The following is a 25,050-nucleotide window of genomic DNA, read 5'->3' as shown; positions in this document are numbered from 1 at the left end:
CCTGTTGCAGCAGATGTTGAGCTGCTTTAACTTACCCTCAGAGGCCCATAGTGAGACGGTGGCGTGCAGGATGTAATATTCAGTGATCAGTGACCTCAGACTGATTGGCCTTGCAAATCATAAATGATTCATATGAGTTACACCGTGCCTTTTATTTCCTCTTGCTCCATTCCTCCAGTCACCCTCTATTAACAATGTCAGAGCAACTCTGTGCAGACCCTTCCACAATCTTGCTGCAAAAAGTCAGTCTGCTGGCAAAGGATGCCATTGAGCAGGTTCCAAATTCAGAGAGAGGAGGGGGTGCTGTTTACACTAATAACCGGAGAAGGACGTCCAGCCTCTGAGCATCTTTCTGCAGAAAGACAAATTTAAAAAGCTCACACTCTTTCTGCTCTGGACTCAGGAGACTAGTTGATGTCCCTGCGGGACTAGTTGATGTCCCTTGCAGGAAACATATTTATATATACCAGTCTTCCAGTCCCACAGGTACTATCTGCTGTTCACAATGGGATTGGAACACTTACAATTTGCTGCACTCCCCTCTGGTCTTACCTCAGGATTACAGGAAAGCGATAGCAGTAGTTGCTGCCCACCTTCGGAGGTCAGGTATTCATGCAACTTGTTCCTCATAGTCCATGATAGACCCTCTGATAATGGACAAATTACTGATATCTTTTGGAGTTTTCCATCAATGAGCTGAAGTCCCACTTGGGCCCCACACAAAGGATTCCCTTCAGTGGGGCTGTCCTAGACACAGGGGCGTTCACGCTTTTCAACCACTGCAGCTACTCCAGCGCATTCAGATAAGGCCCCTAATGTTTCAGGCTGAATCCTGGGTTTTTGTGGTGATGGCTGTGAGGCGTTACTCCTAGCCTCATTCATCCTCCTCATCCCGAACGTCAGCTAGCATACACAGATCCTGCAGTTTTACCCTATGTTTAGTGGGCCCTGTGTCAGGGCTCCCTCTCTGACTCATTCATATCTCACAGGAAATGGATCAGGATTGTATGTGCTGGCAGTCAAGTGCCAGCCTAACCTTGTCACTCTTCCTTCCCCACTCAGTCCTTACAACTGTATCAGATGTATTACTGCTGGGGTGAGGAATGGTCACCTTGTAGAGGTGAGGGATCAAAGCCTTTATCTATGGCAGAGAGCTGGCTTCATATCAGTCTTCTAGAGGTGATCGATCTGGCCAGAAAGCTTTCCTGTCCTTCATCTCGTGGAGGTGTGTGCCGGTACTTGTGGACAACACGGCTGCCATGTGGAACTGCAACAAAGAGGGTGAAGTGGTGTCCTGGATCTTGTACCGGTAGGCCCTACGTTTGTGGAGGTAACTGGACCACCAAAACATCTTTTAGGTAGCTAAACACCTAGCTGTCTTTTTGAATGCTAAAGCAGACAAGCTGAACATATGTCATCTGTTGGATCATGGGTGACATCTCCATCCAGAGGTAGCCAGTGGCGTCTTTGATCAGTGGGGCATACCCTGGTTAATCTATTGTGTACAGTGTTAAAAGTATGGCACGCTAGAGTTTCTTCCAGGAAGGTCATTGGGAGACGCATTCTGAGTGTGATGGGACATGGGTTTCCTGTATGCAATCCTGCCACAGCCTTGCATTTTGAAAAATGTCAGGAAAGACAGAGCCCAACTTCCTTAATAACCCTGGATTGGGCGAACAGTATGGTACCCAGCTCTCCTTAGCATGAGTGTTTGCCCTCCTATCTGGCTACCACTTCCCAAAGACCTCCTGTCTTAGCAACACGGAAGGGTCCTGCACTCGAGTCTCCGCAACCTATATGTCGATGCAGGGTGGTTGAGCTGCTGCCGTTTAATGTGTTTGATCTGCCGGACACTGTAGTCTGTAATTCTTACACTCCGAAGTCCTTCGACAAAGTCTATCAATGTGGGGAATGGGGACCAATTTGTTGCCTGCTGTGGCATTCTTGATTTCGAACCTCTACAGATCAAACTTTTGCATGATAATGTTTGTTTTATTGTTAGCCCAGGAAGGCATTGCAGTGGGCACCGTTAGGGTTATCTGTCAGCCCTTTCAGACTTTTTGTGTTAACATAATGAACACTCTCTATTTAAATCACCTCTTGTTAAGCAGTCTTAATTAAGGTCTGACTCGCATGGTCCTCACCAGTACCAATGCCCCTCCAAGGCATTTGTCATGCCACAGTAGGGTTTGAACTTGGTGTTGCCATATCTTATGTGCACGCATTTGGAGTGAGTGAACTGCAGGCACTATCATGCAACAGCCATACCCCACTTTCTTCCCAGACAAATTAGTGTTGAGGATTCAGCCTTTTTACCCAAATTTGTGACACCTTTTCGCGTAAAGCAGCCTGTCACTCTGCCAACTTTTTTTTTTTTTGCGCCACCTCACCCTTTAGAAGAGAAGTTTCATCTATTCATCCCCAAAGGAATTTGAGTTTCTACATTGACTGCACAAAAGTCCATTAAGTGCGTAACAAGCTCTTTGTGGGGTTTCCTGGAGAAAAGAAAGGAAAGGTGGTGCAGAAAAGCGCAGACCACAAATCAACCCACTGGGGGCCTGTAGGCTCATTCCACCGGGGTCAAGGCTTTCACCTCAACATCGGCATGGGGGTTGCCCTCTGGTACATGGGTGTCTGTACACTTATTCACGAAATACTGCTGCTTTGACAGTCAAACCTGTGAGGAGGGCCATTTTGCCTCCTTTGTCCTACAAGACGTTTTTTAGTTGGAATTCACTCCTCAAACCCTCCACCTTTGGAAGGTACTGCTGTGGTATTTATTCTAAAGTGAGGAAGCTGCAGTTCGAAGTAGCCATCAGAAGAATGTATTTACCTTCAGTATTGCTCTTTCTGGTGGAGATCCTATCAATCTGTAGATTTCTCAATGCCTACCCACCACCCTTGTTCTGTGGAGTGAACTCTTGAACATCATAATGAGGTTCCAAGTTGGATTTTGGCACAGTGTCACCTGCAATTTGTTCGAAATGCTGTGCATCTGAAGACGTGGAAGGGAAATATTAAGAAACTAATGTCACCATGCAGGGATTTCACTTATATGCAGCTCCGCTCCATCACTTCTGTGGTGGGACTGAGCCACCTATCATCTTTGGCGAGCATTGCTGTAAAATTCTCAAAATCCAGACTTCCGCCTATGGGTATTGTAAAGGTGAGAAATCTGCAGTTAATAATCATCAAGAAAAAAGTTACCTAAGGTAAGGAAGTGCTTCTTATGATGTGCAGTGACGCACATTGTATTTGGTTTTTTAAAAAATAATTTAGAAAACTGATTGCTCTTCTGAGACAGTGAAAGTACATCTACCACTCACAAAGTAATGCCTTTCAGATCTGAGTTTGTTCTCCAGCACTGGCTAGAGCATAGATTCACATCTCATGCTTTGAATTATTCACTGTAAAGTTGGGAATCCCTGTTAAAATGTGATCACAGTATTTAAGAAGAGCTTTAAATTTAACCTAATAGTATGTGTGGCCTATCCAGCCAGTTGGCGGGGAATATTTAAATCTCTTCGGTACGACATTTCCTTGAGGTTTTCTCCCAAGTGTTATATGAAGGGAATCTGTGAAGCAAACACAGCGTTTTTAAAGATTTCAGCGGGACATACCACATTGGGAGGAAAAAATCTCACTGAGGCTGTCTTCGTCTTACCTGCCAGATAAGAGACATTTAGAGGTTTTCCCGTTCTCCTCTCAGCTGCCCCTTAGTGCCGGTACCGGAGTTGCTGAGCCAGAAGAAAGTCTGTTTCTCCTCGTTTCAGTTGGTGAATTCCTTCCGAAGGTAAAAGCCTGTAGTTAGAGCATCAGGGACTCAGGATAGTATCTTTTTTATTTGAGGAATGTATTTATGGTTTGTATTCAAACATGTTTCTCAGTAATGTGTTTTCTTTACAAAAAAGACTTCTAGATCTCACAGAAGAGACATTTTAGTTCTGAAGGGCCATGCCCATCTTTAGAATTTCCTGTCAGCACCGCAGCTTCTCTGGCAGATTCAAAAGAAGAAGGTACTTGTAAACTTCCTTCGTTTCTGGGTGAAAGGTTGACCTTAGTGTGTCTTCGCCAAAATCTCTTGTGGACAGGACAGACTTCAGTTAAAAAGCACCAACACGTTTTTGCTTTTAAAATCAGCCATTTTCTCGTCGACTGTCTTCCTTCTCGTGAGCCTCAAAATACCATATCCTCTTTTACCACTATATATAGAAGACTTTTATGTGAACAAGATCATTGTCAGCTATTTCCACTTCAGTAGTACCTTTGTCGATGGCTGCTCTGTCAAAAAGGCTTTCATTACTTCCTTCCAACTCGTCAACTACCGGGAAGACCAATTCATAGACAAATAAAGCAAATCCGACTGGGCTAATAGATGAGTTGGGTTATTAAATATTTAAACACAGAGGAAATAAAGCTGTACGTTTCATTCAATGAAAACAAACCAATGAGGAGTTGACTATAAAAGTTATTGCAATCAATCCAATTAAAACATGCGTCTTCCACTAATTAATGAGACAGACATAAGTTGTACAAAAGTAAATCAGAATTTGTGTAACTGAAAAACATTATAGAAAAAGAAAATCCACACGTGTATCCAAGCTGAACACTTGGTTCAGGCAATGAAGTGAGGGTTCCGACCACTTTGAAAGGGTGCAGTGTGTCAAAACAAATAGATATCAAATGATAACGAATTTTACGAAACAGACTCTAGTATTGCTTGTATGGATAGCACAAAAAGGCAATTGTAAAAGCATGGCGACTTTTCAAAAAGGAGGTTGGGATTGGAAGTGAGTTTGGTTCCTTATACCCCCCCCAGGGGAAATTCAGAAAAGGATGGATTGAAAGCAGTTCCCTTTCCCTAATGTCGATATGTTTTGGCCCTCGTGTGGCTTTAAGAGGTCTTATCAGGAATCTACATTACAGGGTTACAAATATCGAGCTGCCCCTGTGAGGCTCTTGGTAATTCTCTATACATTGCAGCTTGGAAGTCTTTGGGAGATCACCTCCAGAAAGTATGGAGTTCTCAAATGCTTCGGATTATTTCCTGTTTGACAGACTTGAAAATTAATGTTAATAATTCTGGCAACTAATATATATGGACCGTAAACAATTCAAAGCATGTGAATCTATGACAAATACCAACTTTGGAGCATTCTAATCACAAGTTGCTATCGTTTTCACTGCTAATGCTCTGCATGTTGTATTTATATTTTGTATTGCTATTTCTACTGCTTGCAGTTGCTGTTTCATCTCTCATACGATGTGACCCTGGCAGTGCTTAACTCCCTAACTTCCATCTGGGATGAAGCAGTGAGAGCTTTCCTCAGGGTAGTGACGCGGTGCTTTGACGCAGGAAACTTCAACCTCATGCAGGAAATGTGCTCCCTTCTGCTTCCTCAAGGTATGCATGGGTTGAAGGTGGGTGGAACACAAAGGCCAAATCTTGTGGTTTCATTTAAAAGCAAGAGAAATATGTACTTCTGTCAAAGGAATTTTCTTTAATATTTATGAACACTGATAAGCTCCGCTCATGCACAAGTTGTGAACACTTTTCAAAGGTGGAGAGAAAAGACTACGGGAAAAATAAAAAACACCTGAATGGGCATTTGCTTTAAATTTTGTCATCATTTAAACCAAATTAAACAGTAAAATATTTTAAAATGCCATTATAAACTTAAAGGGAAAATAAACATATAGCAGCTTTGCTGCTCTGAAAGTACCCCTCTTGTCTAATTTTTAACATTAAGAAAATAAAAGTAAATTGGCATCGGCATGCAGGCTTGCATAGAGGAAAACTGTGTCCTTTAAATTTATATGATGAATAAAAATACCCTTGACAGAGAACTGGAGTTAGCGGCAGGTAACCTTTTTCCCTCTATTTCTTACCAGTGTATATCTGATATGCATACAGACAAACCAGTGCTGTAATTATTTGACATGTGAGCAAACATCCCCTCCTGCCACCCTTTCACAGTTTGAGAGCTTTTTGTGTTGCTGTTAGCACTAGCGAGGGAATGTCTACTGTTTGAGAGAAGTGAAGTACTGCTGGTGGCATTCTGTACACTTTTCTAACTTATGGTAACATGCTGGTATGCACACCTTACATCAAGAGGGGCCCTGACACCTAATGAAAACTTAACCTAAACACTCAATCTGAGAGGGCTTTATTTGGGTCTTGAGTCACAATTCACCACCTTCCGGATGTGCTTCACATCATCACTCTTGGTTGCCTTGACACAGGGATCTGTTTCCACATAGTTATTAGTCTAGGTTGATACTTTAACTTTCATTGTTGTGTTTTATTTCAGGGTCGAAAGGCACATTTTTTACTTGATGCCTTACAATTGATTTAGTGCCACTAGGGTCAAATCTAGTACAGGAGAATGCTGTCCAGCACCCTGCCAAGTTACCCCTTTTTCTGCCTTTCCAAAAAGCACGCATATACTTGCAAACCAGGCACATACGTTTTTTATCAAAATAAATGCGTCTCTATCTTGTTGCCATCAACAATAACTGAAGGAGCTCTTCCATGGTAGTTTTTTTCCATGCAAATGATAATGTGGCTGGAACCTATGCCAAGCAATATTTTGTAGTAAACAAACTTAGCATGCATTCTGCAAACAAGTACGTTTGTTTAGTAGCACATTTACCAAATTAAAAACTGCCCAAATACCAGCCAGTGAAGTGATTTTCACTTCTCTGCCTCAAAAGGTCATAGTGAAGGAGTGTCTTGCAGAGCTCTGCTCACCTATACATCTGTTTTCCTGTATACATGCCCAGCATTTCCCTGGAAGATGCCTACTGTACCCTGCTGCATCCTTTCATGTTGGTTTTGGCCCAAACACTTGTGATCAGATCATAGTTAAACATCAGAGGCGAATACATCTGTTTACAGGAAATGTGCTATATGTAGCCTCAAGAAGATCTAGTGTGTGATCCTCACAAGGGGAGCCTGTAATATCTGTACCCTCATTACAATTATTCTGCACCTTGTCAGCAAATATTGTCAGTAAATAGGGAAAGAGGATGGCTTTAGCTCCTTGTGGAGGTACCCCTAAAAGATGCGATCTCTTTTACGGAGGATTCAGCAAGAGGTTCTGTCCCCATGCTTTCCATGAAGGCACAAAAAAGAAAATATGATTTGACATTTTTTTTAACCTGAAGTACCAGAATAAGCAACCTCAACTGGAGAGCTGCCTTCCTCTTTCAAGGAATCTCACAAACCATCAAAAAATATTGCAGGATCCTCAAGAAGGAAAAGTTCTGAGTTCCCACCAAATCCACAGGGTTAGCTGAGTTCTTTCTTCCTGGTCACACCTCACCTAGTAGGGTTACTTTAAATAAGCCAAGCCAGTTGTAACTGAAACAAAGTTCAGGTGACAGCAATGGCGCAGAGGCTTTTTATACCACCTATAGTCCTGCACATTATCCATATAATATAGTTTCAAAGGAAAGGAAATGAGCTACAAGATCCAGAGCACTCTCAAAAGAAAGAAGAAATTGATTTAGGCAGAGAGCAGCCATGCTATATTACAAGGGAAGATACTTGGAGTACAGTTACTACTTTTTCTTTGAGGAACAACCTCATTACCAGGCACCTCTGATTTTAGGTCCTGGCACACTTTATAACAGCTTTACAGAACATGCAAGATCCACTGCATCCTCAACTATCATGGCAGCTCCTTCAACTCTGGTACCTGGCACTTTGCATGCTAAAGCAAGCACAAAAGAAGAAGAGAAAGAGATTGAAGAGGAAGATGTGCTTTCCAAATGTTAAGGACGGTGACAAATCTCCTGGGGTACCTACATTGATGAGAGCAGGCCCATATGGCCCTTACCAAGGGCCAGAAAGCATCTGTCCGTTTTTTAAGCAGTCATCCTGGTTCCAGCAGAGTTCCACAGCCTGGCAGAAGGAGCATGCAAAAGTTTCGCTCTACCCTTGACATCAGTGTTTAATTGGAGCCCGAGGTTGCCGATGGATCCAACAGGCACTAATTTTTGAGGACCGGGCGCTTAAAGAGGAAAGGGAAAGACAAAAAAAATCTGTCACAGAGGGAGAAGTAGAAATCTGCAAGAGTGAGAAAAGAGAAGGGACTGCCTGACAGTCGATTAAGGAGGCATGCAGTGGATTCCACTTACACTGCTTTGGTATTTTGCACACCTATGCCGGCTGAGAGCTTCTGAGCAGGATTGTGGGCACGGGCACTTATTTTTCTACAAATTAATCAATTCTTGACAGCTAGGGGAAATCAATGCTTGAACTAATAGCCACATAAATCTATGAATTGGAGGCAACCACCGTTATGACAGCAGACCCCAGACTTTAGCCGACATACGTCACTTGGTGACTGCAAATTTTCTAAAACTGTACCCAGCAAAAACTGTGGTCCTCATCACCAAAGATAGCATTAATAAAAGGAACCTTTCTTGTTGGCCTGAAGTGATGGCAATCCTTCCAACTCTTTGCAAAGGGGAAACATCCTTAACAACACGGCCTAAGCCCTGCAGATGTTTACCATGCAAGCGGAACAACGCTTGCCTAAACCACAACTGCCTTTTTCTCTGCCTTCATGCATATGCATTCTTAAGGCAGAGAGCGGTCTAGTAATGCAGAGGTAAGAGCGGGAAGGAACGGGAGAGGACACAGTGAGGTAAGCGGGCTGGAGCAGGTTTGGGGTGTAGTTTTTAGGGGTGAGGGTGGATTTAGGGCTGTGGGTGGGAGGGTCGGGGTAGTTTATTTTGTAGGGCTACGGTGGGGTGTTCGGGGTAGTTAATTTTTTTAGGGGCGGAGAAGGTTTAAGTAAGGGTGGGAGAATGGAGAGGAGGAAGGACGGGCGAGGACGCTGTGAGGTAAGTGGGGCTGGGGCAGTTGTTGGAGGGTAGTTTTTAGTGGTGAAGTGGATTTACGGCTTAGGGTGGGTGGGAGAGTTGGTGTAGTTTATTTTTTAGGGGCAGAGTCGGGGTAGTTTATTTTTTAGGGTTTAGAATAGGTGCAGGTTCGGGGTAATTTCGTTATTAGGAGTGGGGGAAGGTTTTAGGGCTCAGGGCAGGTGAGGGTGTTGGGGTAATTTATTTTTTAGGGGTGGAGTGGGGGGTTAGGGTAGTTTATTTATTTAGGGCTGTGGATGGGGGATTGGGGTACTTTAGTTATTAAGGGTGGGGGAGGTCTTAGTGCTCAGGGTGGGTGGGGGAGGTCAGGTAGTTTTTTTGTTGTTGATGTAAACAGGTGCAGGGTATTGGGGGGGGGGGTGGAGGTTTTTAGGCTGGGGGTAGTTTTGCTCCTCCGGGGGCAGTTGGGGTAGTTTTTTAGGTTAAGAGGGATGTTTTATAACACAACTACGCATTTTTTTTTTTTTGTGGGCTTAGGATGGGGTTATTTTTTTAGGGCTTAGTCTGAGTGGGGATAGTTTACTTTTTAGGGGTGGGGGAAGGTTTAAAGAAGGGCAGAGTGGAGAGGAGAAAGGATTGCGAGAGGACGCGATGAGGTAAGTGGGGTTGGGCAGGATTTTGTGGGCTAGTTTTTAACAGTGGGGTGGTTTTAGAGCTTAGGGTGAGTGGGAGGGTCAGGGAAGTTTATTTTTTAGGGCTGGGTGGGGGGTTGTGGTACTTTATTAGGGGTGGCAGAAGGTTTTAAGGCTCTGGGCGGGTGGGGGTGTAGTTTATTTTTTTAGGGGTGGGGTGGAGTGGGGAGGTCAGGGTAGTTTATCTTTTTAGAGGCGGGGTGGGGAGGTTTCAGGGTAGTTTATTTTTAGGGCTTAGGGCTGGTTTGGGCTTTAGGGCTTAGCCCCAAACCTCCCACCCCCCCTTACAGCAAATGGCATAAAATGGACGGTTTGGGGGAAAAAAGGGATCTACAACCCCCAGGGTTGCCAATGCGCTCACCATATTGGGCTGTATCGACAGACATTTCCCCCTAATTTGACATCATCCCAGAGTACAAGAAGCAAGAGCATCCTTGGTGGAGGTAAAAAAACTGTACCCACAAACATAGAGGTGCCATGGATGTATTGAGTACTGAGTTTATCCCGCTCAAGGAGTAGTTCGGCAACATGTTGGTGTAAAATAACATTGTTTTCCATCCAGAGATCCAGACAAGGTTCCTGTTTATGCAGCTTTACAGGGAGGTCCTCTTCATTACACGTGCCAGTGAAGGACTTCAGAACATGAACTGACACTACTACTTCTCAGTCTCTCTTTATTCTGCAGTTGGTTGCTAACAACTTTTTATGGCTTAGGAAAAAGAAGCCAAAAACTCACACTAGAGGAAGATGATTAAAATCAGTCTATGCAAACAAATTACAGCTAAAAGATTAGAAACTAGCTATATCAGTGGCAAGTAATTGTCTTGGACTGTTGGGTCCCAAACCTGGTCCATTTTGACCCTGCACTACATTTTATCAAAAAGGCTTCACAGGTTTACTAAAGATAGAGAAAAACAATTAGATTATCAAAGAATTCCAGCGAGAGGGTCTCTGCTTGGTCCTTAAAAGGGCTTTAGAGCTGTTGCCCAAATTCAAAAGTAACTAAAAGTTTAAATTTGATGCTTCCCTGGCACCCCATCCTTAAACTCCACCTGCTTAATAAATGCCTGAACAAACAATTTTTTCAGATGGGAACCCTGCAAATAAGTCTTACTGATGGTTCAGTAGACCTGCAGGATGTAGGTTTCATATCCATATTCACCCAAAACACTTACTGTTCTTTGTTTCTTGGTTGCCTGTTGAAATTATGATTTGTGTTCTTCCCACAATTCTGGAGGAAGGCTGAACTGGATGATTTAGTAAGTACAGGTCACTGACACTAACTCCTGTAATCCATAGATCCCTTCCTGTAGTGGGTCGCCTACCTATCCAGCTCTTACCCAAGTGCCCTTTGGCTCTAATTGAATGCACAGTGAGAACCTGGTAGTCTGTGGGTGCACTTGGGAAAGGAACTTTTTTTCAACTTACTGTTGGGCAAAGATATGTTTATCCCATGAGTCTGGAGAAAGAGGGAGACACAGTGCCTTTTTCCAGACTTCAATTTTGGTTGCCATATGGGATTTAAATTTCCTCAAGTTAGCAGCTTAGTATGTCTGCGACTGCCACTTCGTAATATGTAGCAATTACTGTCCTTCTCTAAACTGAAATTCTGTTTTATTTCTTGCATGGCAGGCTGTGATTTCCTTACAAGCCTTCTGGATGAGACCAATGATCGTAGTATGGCTGCTTTGAAGAGTCTTCAGGCGTTCATTTCTTATGGACTACTTTACGAGGAATGGTGGAGTCAGCAAGCCCCTGAAAATGGACAAGGAGTAGCTGGAAAAGCTGCTCCCAATCTTGAGAAACAGCATGCATCTGAATTGGATTCCAGTCCTGTACAGAACTGTCCTGAAGAGGCAGAGGAGCATAAAAGTGTTGCTTCTTGTGATCACACCACTGTGGAACCAGACAGGTTAGATGTAACCACAGCAGGCATGGTAGGTGGAATGCCTTTCACAGGCAGTGAAAGCAATGAAGTTAATCTACGTGGCATGGACCGATCACATGTGGCTCTGGGAGAGGACACATCTGCCTCAGCAAGTGAATACACTGAAATTGAAGCAACCAGCACAGATATAAGTGCATCTTGCACAGGAGATATACAGGCTACCGCTAATGACAGCATAATGGTAGAAATGTGTGAGGTTGAGAGCACTAAGGAACCCTTGGAAGATAACCTGCTCATCAGGCAATGTGATGGCAGAGTCGTAGAAGAAGGGCAGATTGACAGCACCTCAGCAAGCAAAAGGGATTACTTGCCTGCCACAGCCATTAGGAGCACAGAAGTAAAAGAAGGTGACAAGGAGAGCACTTTAGTTGGAAGCAGTGAAGTGCAGCTTGCCGCACTAACTGTAATGGATAGCACTTTTGCAGGCCGGACTAATAGCCTGCCTGTCACAGCCACTGAGAGCACAGAGACAGAAGCAGGTGATTCAGCGAGACCCTTGGCAGGAGTGGGTGATTGTCCAGTTGCTATTTCCACAAACATGCAAGCAAGCAAGACTGAACATGCAGGAGCGGATATGGGAGCTTGGCACTCGGATGCAACAAGCAGCGACCAAAGGACAGCTCTGGGCCTAAAGACCAATGTGCAGCCCAGTTGTGAGAAGCCGCTGCTGTTGCAAGTCGGCAAAGTGCTGATTTCTGACCTTCATGCTGCATTCCAGAGTGTGCAGAGAGAGGTTGCTTCTGTGCAGGAGATGTTTACAGGCCTCATACAACAGCACCAGAGAAACCAACTTCAGTCCTCTGGACAGGAGAGCAGTTCGGAATCCGAGCTTCCAGCCCAAGTGGCATCTGGTACACTGGAGCAAAATACTCAGAGGTAGGTGATAAGTAATTGTACACAATGGCAGCAGCTTGTTGCCAAAGATAGGTTGGAGCTTGAATGTGTGAAATGAGTGTACTGGAGTAAATAGGATTGAAGAGTAAGCAGCTGTAACACTGGCACCTGCAAGAGTAGTGTGGAGTATTACAAATGGGAAAAGACAAAACCATGAGTTTGAAGCTGAGCAGTTGTCAGAGCCCAGCAGTATGGGAATATGGAATGGTATGATGATAGGTGATAATCGAGGGGCTCCTGTCAGAACCACATGTGAGGTGCTAAGAAGATAGCATCAAAAGTATGCAGGTGAATGCAAGAAAAAGACAAGGGTTTAAGGAACAGAACCAGGTGTATATGGAGGTGGGGGTGAGAGTAGAACTAGTCAAAGTGATCTGGGAAGGGAGCATAATCAGGCAAATGAAGTTAGTGGCAGAGTGGAATGAGGTGTATTGGAGTGCAGGAAAGGATGCAGAAACAGAAGAAATTAATTGGACAGCAGAATAAGGATTAAGGAAATAGGTAGGTATAGAGAGCTTTGGGACAGAACCAGGTGTTTGGAGCTTGGGTGGGGTTAGAATGCAGAATTAAAACTGGAACTTGGATGGGAGATTGGGTGAGAGGTTCCATAACCAGAAGTAAGAGGAATTTTGAAGCAGGTTAAAGCCCATTGTATGGAGCAGAATGAGACAGAGAAAGGTACTTTCCAGCTTGAGACCAAGCTGAAGTCCAATGCTATGAGGTTAGAAAGCGGTAGAAAAAAGTGAATAGTACTGAAATCATGGGGCACAAAAAGCCATTAGTAAGAAGGGTGGGGGGGCTGACCTAAGGATAGATTGTTTCAAAAGTAGTTTTCAAGGCACCATTGAATTGGTTGAAGCAGGGTAAGTGGAGAGCCTCAGTGTCTTTCTCTAGTTACTCTAGCAATGCTGATAAGACCCTATGAGCAAGTTTCCTTTATGACTGGGTTGTTTGCCTCTTGAAAGGGATGTATAATAACTCGCATGTAGGCTAGCATGGTCAGAAGGAGACAGGTCAGAGGTAGGAGGAGAGTGAGTTAGAGATTTGGCAGTACAAATTAAATTGAGTGGTTTCCCATGACCAATAGTGAGTGAGGAAGAGGAGTCACTTAAGTAGAGTAAAATGTATTTGGTTGTTGAGGTGAAGGTGAAAGTTATCTAAAATGAAGTGAGTTGTGTTGGTTTATAATGTCTGTACTACAGCATCTAGGTTGTTGAAGAATGACTCTAGGTAAGCAGTAAATGGCATCAGTGCATATATAATGGAGTGGGGTGTGTGTGTGTGTGTGTGTGTGTGTGTGTGTGTGTGTGTGTGTGTGTATATATATATATATATATATATATATATATATATATATATATATATATACATATATATATACATATATATATACACATATGTTCGATGGCAGGTGTAGCTGCAGATACACATGCTGTGCATTATCCTGCCGTCTAGTGTTGGGCTCGGAGTGTTACAAGTTGTTTTTCTTCGAAGAAGTCTTTTCGAGTCACAAGACCGAGGGACTCCTCCCTTTTCGGCTCCATTGCGCATGGGTGTCGACTCCATCTTAGATTGTTTTTTTTTTTTTTCCGCCATCGGGTTCGGACGTGTTCCTCTTCGCTCCGTGTTTCGGTTCGGAAAAGTTAGTTAACAATCGGAAAATTCGACAGTATTGTTTGTGCTCAGTATCGGGTTAGTGATAGCAAATCGACACCGAAGAAAAGAAGAGCTCCGGCAGCCCTTCGGGGCTTCCACACCTCGGCGGGGCCTGGTCGGCCCGACCGCGTGAGTCTTCAAGGTTCATGGAACGGACCCCATTCCGCTTCTGCCCCAAATGCCACGCTAAGTATCCTTATACAGACCAACATTTGGTCTGTAATTTATGTTTGTCCCCCGAACACAGAGGATACGTGCGAGGCCTGTCGGGCATTTCGGTCGAAGAAGACGCTGAGGGACCGGAGAGCTCGAAGACTTCAAATGGCATCGACACCGGGCGGGCACACCGACGTCGAAGAAGAGACATTTTCCGTTCCAGATTCGGACTCTGACTCGGACGAGCCCGAGAGTGAGCAGCCAACGAGGAAACAAACTGTGAGTAAACCTACCCCGGCTAAAACACACTCAAAAATGATGAAGGTCCAGGGGACGCCACCGCCGACAGGCCATGGCTTTACCCGAAAGCACGGTGACCAAGCATTGGCACCGAAAAAGGCCTCACAGCAGCCGAAGACATCCGACTCCGGTCGAGATACCGGCACTGAATATACTCGGCACTGAGATACCGGCTCCGACCAGACCCGGCACCGAAAAATCGGCACACCGAAATCCAAGAAGGGTTCTTCAGAGCCGAAAAAGACTGCTGAAAAGGTTTCGGTGCCGAAACACCCAGCTTCGGAGCCGAAACAAAGCTCCTATACGGACGAACATGGCCTTTCATCACAACTACATGGCCACAGGTTTGAAGAAGAACTGGGGATGGGAGAGCCAGACCATACACAGAGGAGGCTCCATATACAGAAGGACACAGGGAAAATAAGTACACTTCCCCCAATTAAATTGAAGCGGAAGCTCGCATTCCATGAGACGGAAATGCAGCCAAAAGCTAAAGTGGCTAAAGAAAAAACACCACCGCAGTTTTCGCCACAGCCATCACCACCAACCTCACCACATCTGTCCCCAATAGCAACACCCCCAATGGTGCAGTCACCAACGCACACAGGGATGAGTCAAGATGACCCAGATGCATGGGATCTGTACGATGCACCAGTCTCTGATAATAGTCTGGATTGCTACCCAGCAAGACCATCACCACCAGAAGACAGTACTGCTTACATGCAGGTGGTTTCCAGGGCAGCTACTTTTCATAACGTAGCATTGCATTCCGAACCTATAGAAGATGACTTCTTATTCAATACCCTGTCATCAACACACAACCACTATCAGAGTTTGCCAATGTTACCAGGCATGCTAAAACACGCCAAACAAGTGTTTCAAGACCCAGAGCCATCACACCTAGGGTGGAAAAGAAATATAAACCTCCCCCTACGGACCCTGTGTACATTACTCAACAACTGACTCCTGATTCAGTGGTAGTAGGAGCAGCCTGGAAAAAGGCTAACTCACAAACTTCTGGGGACGCACCACCACCCGACAAAGAAAGTCGGAAATTCGATGCTGCAGGGAAAAGAGTGGCAGCACAGGCAGCCAATCAATGGCGAATTGCCAATTCACAGGCTCTATTGGCAAGATACGACAGGGCACATTGGGACGAAATGCAACATTTCATTGAACACCTTCCAAAAGCGTGCCCAACAGATTGTAGAGGAGAGCCAAACCATCTCCAACAATCAAATAAGGTCAGCGATGGACTCAGCAGACACAGCAGCCAGAACAGTAAACACAGCGGTCACCATTCGGAGACACGCATGGCTACGTACCTCCGGATTTAAGCCAGAGATCCAGCATGTTGTGCTGAATATGCCTTTCAACGGACAACAATTGTTTGGGCCGGAGGTGGATACAGCAATAGACAAACTAAAGAAAGACACTGACACGGCCAAAGCCATGGGCGCGCTCTACTCCCCACAGAGCAGAGGCTCTTTTAGGAAGCCACACTTTAGAGGGGTGTTTCGGGCCCAAAGCACAGAGCCTTCGACCTCACAAGCCAGACCCACATACCAGGCCCAATACCAAGGAGGAGGCTTTAGGGGACAATATAGGGGTGGACAGTTCCCTAAAACAAGAGGGAAATTCGAAAGCCCAAAAACCCCACAAACTAAACAGTGACTCCAACGTCACAAACCCCCAACACACAACACCAGTGGGGGGGAGACTCACACATTATTACCAGAATTGGAAACCCATAACTACGGACATGTGGGTCCTAGCCATTATCCAACATGGTTATTGCATAGAATTCCTACAAATACCACCAGACGTGCCTCCATGAGCACACAACATGTCCAAACAGCACTTAGATCTGTTACAACTAGAAGTCCAGGCGTTGTTACAAAAAGAGGCAATAGAACTAGTACCCAACCATCAAAAAGGAACAGGTGTTTACTCCCTGTATTTCCTAATTCCAAAAAAGGACAAAACACGGAGACCCATATTAGACCTCAGAACACTGAACCTTTACATCAAATCAGATCACTTTCACATGGTGTCACTTCAAGACGTGATTCCCTTGCTCAAACAACAGGTCTACATGTCAACATTAGATCTCAAGGACGCTTACTTCCACATACCTATACATCCTTCCCACAGGAAATACTTAAGGTTTGTAATACAAGGCGTGCATTACCAATTCAAAGTGTTACCGTTCGGGATAACAATATCACCAAGAGTATTCCCAAAATGCCTTGCGGTAGTAGCTGCTCATATCAGGAGGCAGCACATGCATGTATTCCCTTACCTAGACGATTGTTAATAAAAACCAACACTCAGCAACAGTGTCTTCAACACACAAAATACGTCATAGAAAGCCTTCACAACCTAGGGTTCTCTATAAACTACCAAAAATCACATCTACAACCGTGTCAAATACAACAATACTTAGGAGCAACAATCAACACACACCAAGGGATTGCCACTCCAAGTCCACAAAGGGTAGAAGCATTCCACAATGTAATACTAAACATGCATCCAAACCAACATTATCAAGTGAGGTTTGTGATGAAACTTCTAGGCATGATGTCTTCATGCATAGCCATTGTCCCAAACGCAAGACTACACATGCGGCCCTTACAACAGTGCCTAGCAACACAATGGACACATGCACAGGGTCAACTTCAAGATCTAGTGTTGATAGACCGCCAAACACACTCCTCGCTTCAATGGTGGAACACTATAAATTTAAACCAAGGGCGGCCATTCCAAGACCCTGTACCTCACAACGTGATCACAACAGATGCTTCCATGGTAGGGTGGGGAGCACATCTCAACCAGCACAGCATACAGGGACAATGGGTCGCTCAACAAAGCCAACTTCATATAAATCATCTGGATTTTGAACAAAAGAAAACGCAAAATGCCAAAACTTCGCGTCCAGGTACCCACACCCTCACTCCAAGGGCAATGCGTTATGGATGAGTTGGTCAGGGATATTTGCTTACGCTTTTCCCCCTCTCCCACTCCTTCCGTATCTAGTAAACAAATTGAGTCAAAACAAACTCATACTAGTAGCACCAACCTGGGCTCGCCAGCCATGGTACACAACACTACTAGATCTGTCAGTAGTACCCCATATCAAACTACCAAACAGACCACATCTGTTAACTCAACACAAACAGATCAGACACCCAAATCCAGCATCGCTCAATCTAGCAATCTGGCTCCTGAAATCCTAGAATTTGGACATTTAGACCTTACACAAGAATGTATGGAGGTCATTAAACAAGCAAGAAAACCTACTACAAGACATTGTTATGCAAATAAATGGAAAAGATTTGTTTATTACTGCCATAATAATCAAATTCAACACCTACATGTGTCCGCAAAAAACATTGTAAGCTACTTATTGCACTTACAAAAATCAGATCTAGCTTTTTCGTCCATTAAGATACATCTCACAGCAATAGCTGCCTATCTGCAGATTACACATTCAAAATCACTCTTTAGAATCCCAGTCATCAAAGCATTTATGGAGGGTCTAAAGAGAATCATACCTCCAAGAACACCACCAGTTCCCTCATGGAACCTCAATATTGTATTAACACGACTCATGGGTCCACCATTTGAACCCATGCACTCTTGTGAAATGCAGTACTTAACCTGGAAAGTAGCCTTCCTAATAGCTATCACATATCTCAGAAGAGTAAGTGAAATACAAGCATTTACTATACAAGAACCCTTTATACAAATACACAAACATAAAGTGGTTCTGCACACTAATTCCAAATTTTTACCAAAAGTTATATCACCGTTCCACCTAAACCAAACGGTGGAACTCCCAGTCTTTTTTCCACAACCAGACTCAGTAGCCGAAAGGGCCTTACATACATTAGACATCAAAAGAGCACTAATGTATTACATTGATAGAACAAAACAAATTCGCAAGACAAAACAATTGTTTGTAGCCTTCCAAAAACCTCATGCAGGAAATCCAATATCCAAACAAGGCATTGCCAGATGGATAGTGAAATGTATTCAAACTTGCTATGTAAAAGCAAAGAGAGACCTGCCTATTACCCCAAAGGCACACTCCACTAGAAAGAAAGGCGCCACAATGGCCTTTCTAGGCAATATCCCTGTGACCGAAATCTGTAAGGCAGCCACATGGTCTACGCCTCGTACATTCACAAAACATTACTGTGTAGATGTGTTAACAACACAACAAGCCACAGTGGGACAGGCAGTATTACGAACATTATTTCAAACAACTTCAACTCCTACAGGCTAAACCACCGCTTTTGGGGAGATAACTGCTTACTAGTCTATGCACAGCATGTGTATCTGCAGCTACACATGCCATCGAACGGAAAATGTCACTTACCCAGTGTACATCTGTTCGTGGCATGAGACGCTGCAGATTCACATGCGCCCTCCCGCCTCCCCGGGAGCCTGTAGCCGTTATAAGTTGATGAAAATTGTATATTATATGTTGATAAAACCTGTATACTTGAAAATTTGAAATCACTTTTAGACACATTATGTACATACATACTGTAGGAAAGTACCTTCTTGCCTGGCATGTTACCCCCATATTTCACTGTATATATGTTGTTTTAGTTGTATGTGTCACTGGGACCCTGCCAGCCAGGACCCCAGTGCTCATAAGTGTGCCCTGTATGTGTTCCCTGTGTGATGACTAACTGTCTCACTGAGGCTCTGCTAACCAGAACCTCAGTGGTTATGCTCTCTCATTTCTTTCCAAATTGTCACTAACAGGCTAGTGACCAATTTCACCAATTTACATTGGCATACTGGAACACCCTTATAATTCCCTAGTATATGGTACTGAGGTACCCAGGGTATTGGGGTTCCAGGAGATCCCTATGGGCGGCAGCATTTCTTTTGCCACCCATAGGGAGCTCTGACAATTCTTGCACAGGCCTGCCATTGCAGCCTGAGTGAAATAACGTCCACGTTATTTCACAGCCATTTAAGTAACTTATAAGTCACCTATATGTCTAACCTTTACCTGGTAAAGGTTGGGTGCTAAGTTACTTAGTGTGTGGGCACCCTGGCACTAGCCAAGGTGCCCCGACATTGTTCAGGGCAAATTCCCCGGACTTTGTGAGTGCGGGGACACCATTACACGCGTGCACTATACATATGTCACGACATATGTATAGCGTCGCAATGGTAACTCCGAACAGCTGCAGATACACATGCTGTGCATTATTCCTGCCATCTAGTGTTGGGCTCGGACTGTTACAAGTTGTTTTTCTTCGAAGTGTTTTTGAGTGACTCCTCCTCTTCGGTTCCATTGCGCATGGGCATCGACTCCAATGTTAGATTGTTTTCTTTCCGCCGTCTGGTTCAGACGTGTTTCCTCTCGCTCCGAGATTTAAATTCGGAAAACTTTTAAAAACTCTCTTTTCGTTGGTATTGTATCGACCGGGTTTATATCTTCCATCGACACAGCAGTACCGTCAGGGGAAAAAACAACTTTATTCGCCCCTCGGGGCGTGCACGCCCAACTTGGGTCTATTCAGGCCGACCGCGTGGAAGCCTCATGGATCGGACTCCATTCCAGTTCTGTCCTCGATGCCACGCGAAATCCCTGTATACTGACCAGTATCTGGTTTGCAAACTTTGCCTTTCCCCGGATCATCGGGAAGAAAATTGCGAGGCCTGTCGATCCTTCAGCTCCAAAAAGACTCTTCGAGGCAGGAGGGCACGATGACCCGAAATGGCGTTGAGAAGCAGCGAACATCTTGACGTGGAGGAGGAAGAAATGATGCAAACTGCGGTCTCGGTTCGAGATTCTGAATCCGAACAGGAATCAGACGAAGACAGACCGGTCACAGCAGGGACAGCATGTGAGTACGCCTGCCCCTGTACCGTCACAAAAGCAAAAACATAAGGCCTTGGGTACGCCACTGCCGGAAGGCCATGGCTCGGCCCATAAAAAGACTACCGGTGATCAACTTACCAGTTCGGCACCCAAAAAGGCCACTCATCCTAAAACATCGGAGGCAACAAAGAGCTCTGTGTCAGACTCCAGCAAACATCATTTTTCATAGTTGAAAATTAGAAAATCACTTTCGGAGCTGAGAGCATCGACAGCATCATCTTTTTCGATCCCGAAAAAGCCTGCTTCAGAGCCGATAAGGCCAGCACACACAGAGGAGTATGGACTTTCAAAAAGACTTAAAGAAAGCTACAAAACCTCTGAAGAGGAGTATCAGGTACAACCAATACTTGAAGTTATGGGTGAAAAGCAGTCAGGATCCACACCCATAAAGAAACAGGCAGAATTCAGACAGCACCTCCTCTGAAACCAAAAAGAAAGCTAGCCTTTCAGGAGGAATTGGACACTATGCAGCCTCCAGCAAAAGTGCCAAAGCAGAAGGAGAAACCAACACCTCCTCAATCTTCTCCTCCTCATTCTCCTCCTCACTCTCCACACCTGCCTACCTCTCCTCCTTCTTGTACACCAGTGACTCACAACAGGACAATGTGGATACATGGGACCTTTAAGATCCAGATTCCATTCCTAGTAATAACCCAGACAGCTATCCCTCTAAACCTTCACCACTTGAGGATAGCACGGTCTACAATCAAGTTATAGCTAGGTGTTAGAAATTGGGTCTTTGGTTGACAGTCAGGTTACCCCCTGTTCAAGCAAGGACCCTCACTCTAGTCAGGGTAAAAGAGAATCACCCTTAGCTAACCCCTGCGTATACAACATTATTAGACCTGTCAGTAGTACCACACTCCAAACTCCCCACCAGACCAGATCTGTTGACGCAAAACTAAGGCCAAATCAGGCACCCAAATCACTCAATCTAGCAATTTGGCTCCTGAAGTCATAGAGCTTGGATATTTACAACTCCCATCAGAATGTATGGAAGTTATTAAACAAGCAAGAAACCCCACTACCAGACTGCTATGCAAACAAATGGAAAAATGTGTATATTACTGTCAATCTAAACATATTGACCCTCTTACAGCATCAATACAAGACATTGTATGCTACTTACTTCATTTACAAAAATCACATTTAGAATTCTCTTCAATAAATATTAATCTTACTGCAATTTCAGCATGTTTGCAAAATATACAGCACAGCTCTTTATTTAGAGTTCCTGTCATTAAAGCTTTCATGGTAGGTTTGAAACGTATCATTCCACCCAGAACACCACCAGTCCCTTCTTGGAATTTAAATATAGTGCTTATGCGGCTTATGGGACCACCATTTGAGCCCATGTACTCTTTCCAAATGCAATTCTTAACATGGAAAGTTGCCTTCCTAGTAGCAATTACTTCTTTAAGAAGAGTAAGTGAAATCCAAGCCTTTACTATTGAAGAACTGTTCTTCCAAGTACACAAGGATAAAGTGGTGCTAAGAACAAACCCAAAATTTCTTCCAAAGGCTATATCACCATTTCATATAAATCAAAAAGTGGAACTGCCAGTCTTCTTCCCACAGCCAGATTCTGTGGCAGAAAGAGCTTTACATACATTAGACATCAAAAGAGCTTTAATGTACTATATAGACAGAAATAAGCCATTTAGAAAGACTAAACAACTCTTTGTAGCCTTCCAAAAACCCCATGCAGGCAATCCCATATCAAAACAAGGTTTAGCAAGATGGATTGTAAGATGTATCCAAACATGCTACATTAAAGCCAAAAGACAACTTTTAGTTACTCCTAAAGCACATTCTACAAGGAGAAAAGGTGCTACAATGGCTTTCTTAGGGAATATACCAGTGGCTGAAATATGTAAAGCAGCCACTTGGTCAATACCACATACATTCACTAAACACTACTGTGTGGACGTTTTTTCACGACAACAAGCCACAGTAGGCCAAGCAGTACTCAGAACATTATTTCAAACAACTTCAACTCCTACAGGCTAACCACTGCTATTTTTTATGGGAGGACAAACTGCTTTGTAGTCTATGCACAGCATGTGTATCTGTAGCTACACATGCCATCGAATGGAAAATATCACTTACCCAGTGTACATCTGTTCATGGCATGTTCCGCTGCAGATTCACATGCACCCTCCCCAGGAGCCTGTAGCCGTTTAAGTTACAAACATTTGTACATATGTATATGTATCTTTGCATTAGCATGGACATCTCTCATCTTTTACCTATATACTCTATCACTCCTTCCTTACCCTCTGCGGGAAAGCAGTCTAACAATGGAGTCGATGCCCATGCGCAGTGGAACCGAAGAGGAGGAGTCACTCGATCTCGTGACTCGAAAACACTTCTTCGAAGAAAAACAACTTGTAACACTCCGAGCCCAACACTAGATGGCAGGAATAATGCACAGCATGTGAATCTGCAGCGGAACATGCCACGAACAGATGTACACTGGGTAAGTGACATTTTCCATATACATATATACATGTAGATATGCTTATATAAATATATCTATGCATATATATATATAGAAATATAGGTGCACATATTTAGATAGATATAGAGATGCTTCAATAGAAATAGATGCCCATCTTTGTAGTGGCACTGCTATGCTGGTTCAGGTACCCGCCTGTAATGTCATAGAATCTTCAATGGCGGGGCTGAAAAGAAAGCGACACCAAAGTAGGTTGTTGTTCAGCAAAGTTTATTCACAAGGCAGGAAGAGTACTATTGCTGTGGACGAGACATTCCCTTGGACTATCATCTTCTCGCTCCAAGACCTCCATCAGATATTTGTATAGCGTGACTTATCACCCATGGGGACACGGGTCAGTCAAAGAGCCAGGTCTTGAGGTCCTTCCTGAACTGAGCCAGCGAGGGGGATCACTTGATGTGAAGCGGCAGCGTGTTGCAGGTTTGCGCAGTGAGGTAGGATCCTAGGAATGGTGGCAAGGATCAGTTGAGCCGATCGGAGTTGCCTGGGGGGTGCATAGAAGAGGTGGTGGTTGAGGTAGTCAGGTCCAATGCTGTGAAGGGCCTTGTATGCGTGTGTCAGGAGTTTAAAAGTGATGCGTTTGTTGACGGGGAGCCAGTATAGGTCCCTCAGGTGGGCAGAGATGTGGCTGTGGCATGGGATGTCCAGCATGAGTCTTGCTGCGGCGTTCTGTATTCGCTGGAGCTTTGTTTGTGGTTTCTTCCTAATGCCGGCTTAGAGTGTGTTGTTCTAGTCTAGTTTACTGCTGACAAGTGCCTGGGTGACTGCTCTTCTCGTATCGATGAGGATCCACTTGAAAATCTTCCGGAGCAGGAGGCGTGTGTTGAGCTTGAGTTAGCTGTTCTTCATCCAATTGGCGACTGCCTACATTCCGTAGTGAAAGTTGCTTTTGGCTGTCGATGGTTCCTCGCAGAGGGAGAGAATTAACTATGTATCGTCGGCATATGAGACGATTGTCCGATGTTCTTGGCCAGCAGGGTAATGTAGACATTGAAGAGGGTGGAGCTCAGAGAAGAGCCCTGGGGTACTCTGCAGCTGGTTTCCATTGGTTTTCAGGTGAAGGATGGGAGCCTGATTCTCTGGGTTCGCCGGTGAGGAAGGAACGGATCCACTCCACTGCTTTTCCGCAGATGACAGCATTGTGTAGTCTGGTGCACAAGGTGGTGTGGGGGGGCGGTGTTGAATGCGGCGCAAACATCAAGACGGATGAGGGCAGCTGTCTCACTGTGGTTGAGTAGGGTGTGCGGATTCGGTGATGTGGTTGATTCTGAATCCAGATTGGGAGGGATCTAGGATGTGGTTTGTCTCGTACTCGGTGAGCTGTGTGTTGATTGCTTTTTCAATTAACTTTGCTGGAAAAGGGAGCAGTGAGATTAATCTGTAGTTTTTCAGCTCTGTTGGGTCTGCAGAGGGCTTCCTCAGTAGGGGGTTTATCTATGCTGTTTCCAGTCTTCCGGGAAGGTGGCAGTGTCGATGGGTAGATTGATGGTACGGCATAGTTCGAGTGTGATGGTGGCACCAGCTCGGGTGGGAGGGGGGTATGTCTGTGGTGTCTGTGCCCGGTTTTGCAAATTCTTTGACTATGGTGAAGAGTTTCTTGATGTTGTGTGCGTTGGCACGCTTCTGAATGGCTAATTTTCTAGATGATCTGATGAGCCTGCATTGTGACGGCGTTTTTGAAGGCTACGTGGTCTGTCGTCTCTTGCTGCTTCTCCACTTTCTCTTGAGTCATCTGCAGGTGCTCTTGGATTCTTGTAGGTCGGGGGAGAACCAGCTAGGTCTTCTTTAGTGTTGATTGCCTGCAGGTTTCATTAGTGGGGCTAGAGTGTTGGCGCATTTGGCATTCCATTGGTGGAGGTTGTGGACAGAGGTGTTGGCCTCTGTGGTGTCTGGTGGTGGGGAGAGGCAGAGCGCGGTGGTGAGATGGGACTTCGTAATCTTGGTCTAGTTTCTGCAGGGAGGGTAGGCCCGTGGTCCTGGTCAGTGGTCTAGGTGAAGGCAAAGTCAGGCAAGTTGAAGAAGCACAAAAAGTTGTAGTTGAAGGGTTTTTCAGCTTCACCCTCTTAATCTTGTGCTTCTAGACCCTACTTTCGCACTGTCCTTGTGTAGATGGTGTCAGGGCCTGCTCCTTGCTTCCCCAATGCCA

The 25,050-nt window shown here is 44.7% G+C and overlaps 1 protein-coding gene across 2 annotated transcripts in view; it reads left to right on the top strand.

Annotated features, from left to right (window-relative positions):
• GEMIN5 (gem nuclear organelle associated protein 5) overlaps positions 1 to 25,050 on the top strand; it is a 330,369-nt gene that overhangs the window by 246,472 nt on the left and 58,847 nt on the right. For both annotated transcript variants that reach the window (XM_069199624.1, XM_069199625.1), the window contains exons 26-27: positions 5,242 to 5,404; positions 11,157 to 12,348. In XM_069199624.1, coding sequence (XP_069055725.1) covers positions 5,242 to 5,404; positions 11,157 to 12,348 — 1,355 coding nt within the window. The remainder of the gene's footprint in view (positions 1 to 5,241; positions 5,405 to 11,156; positions 12,349 to 25,050) is intronic.

The sequence above is a fragment of the Pleurodeles waltl genome, chromosome 7 (genome assembly GCF_031143425.1).
Source record: "Pleurodeles waltl isolate 20211129_DDA chromosome 7, aPleWal1.hap1.20221129, whole genome shotgun sequence".
NCBI classification, from domain to species: Eukaryota; Metazoa; Chordata; class Amphibia; order Caudata; family Salamandridae; genus Pleurodeles; species Pleurodeles waltl.
Note: the sequence above shows the minus strand (reverse complement) of the source record. Positions and strands in the feature narration are given on the sequence as shown.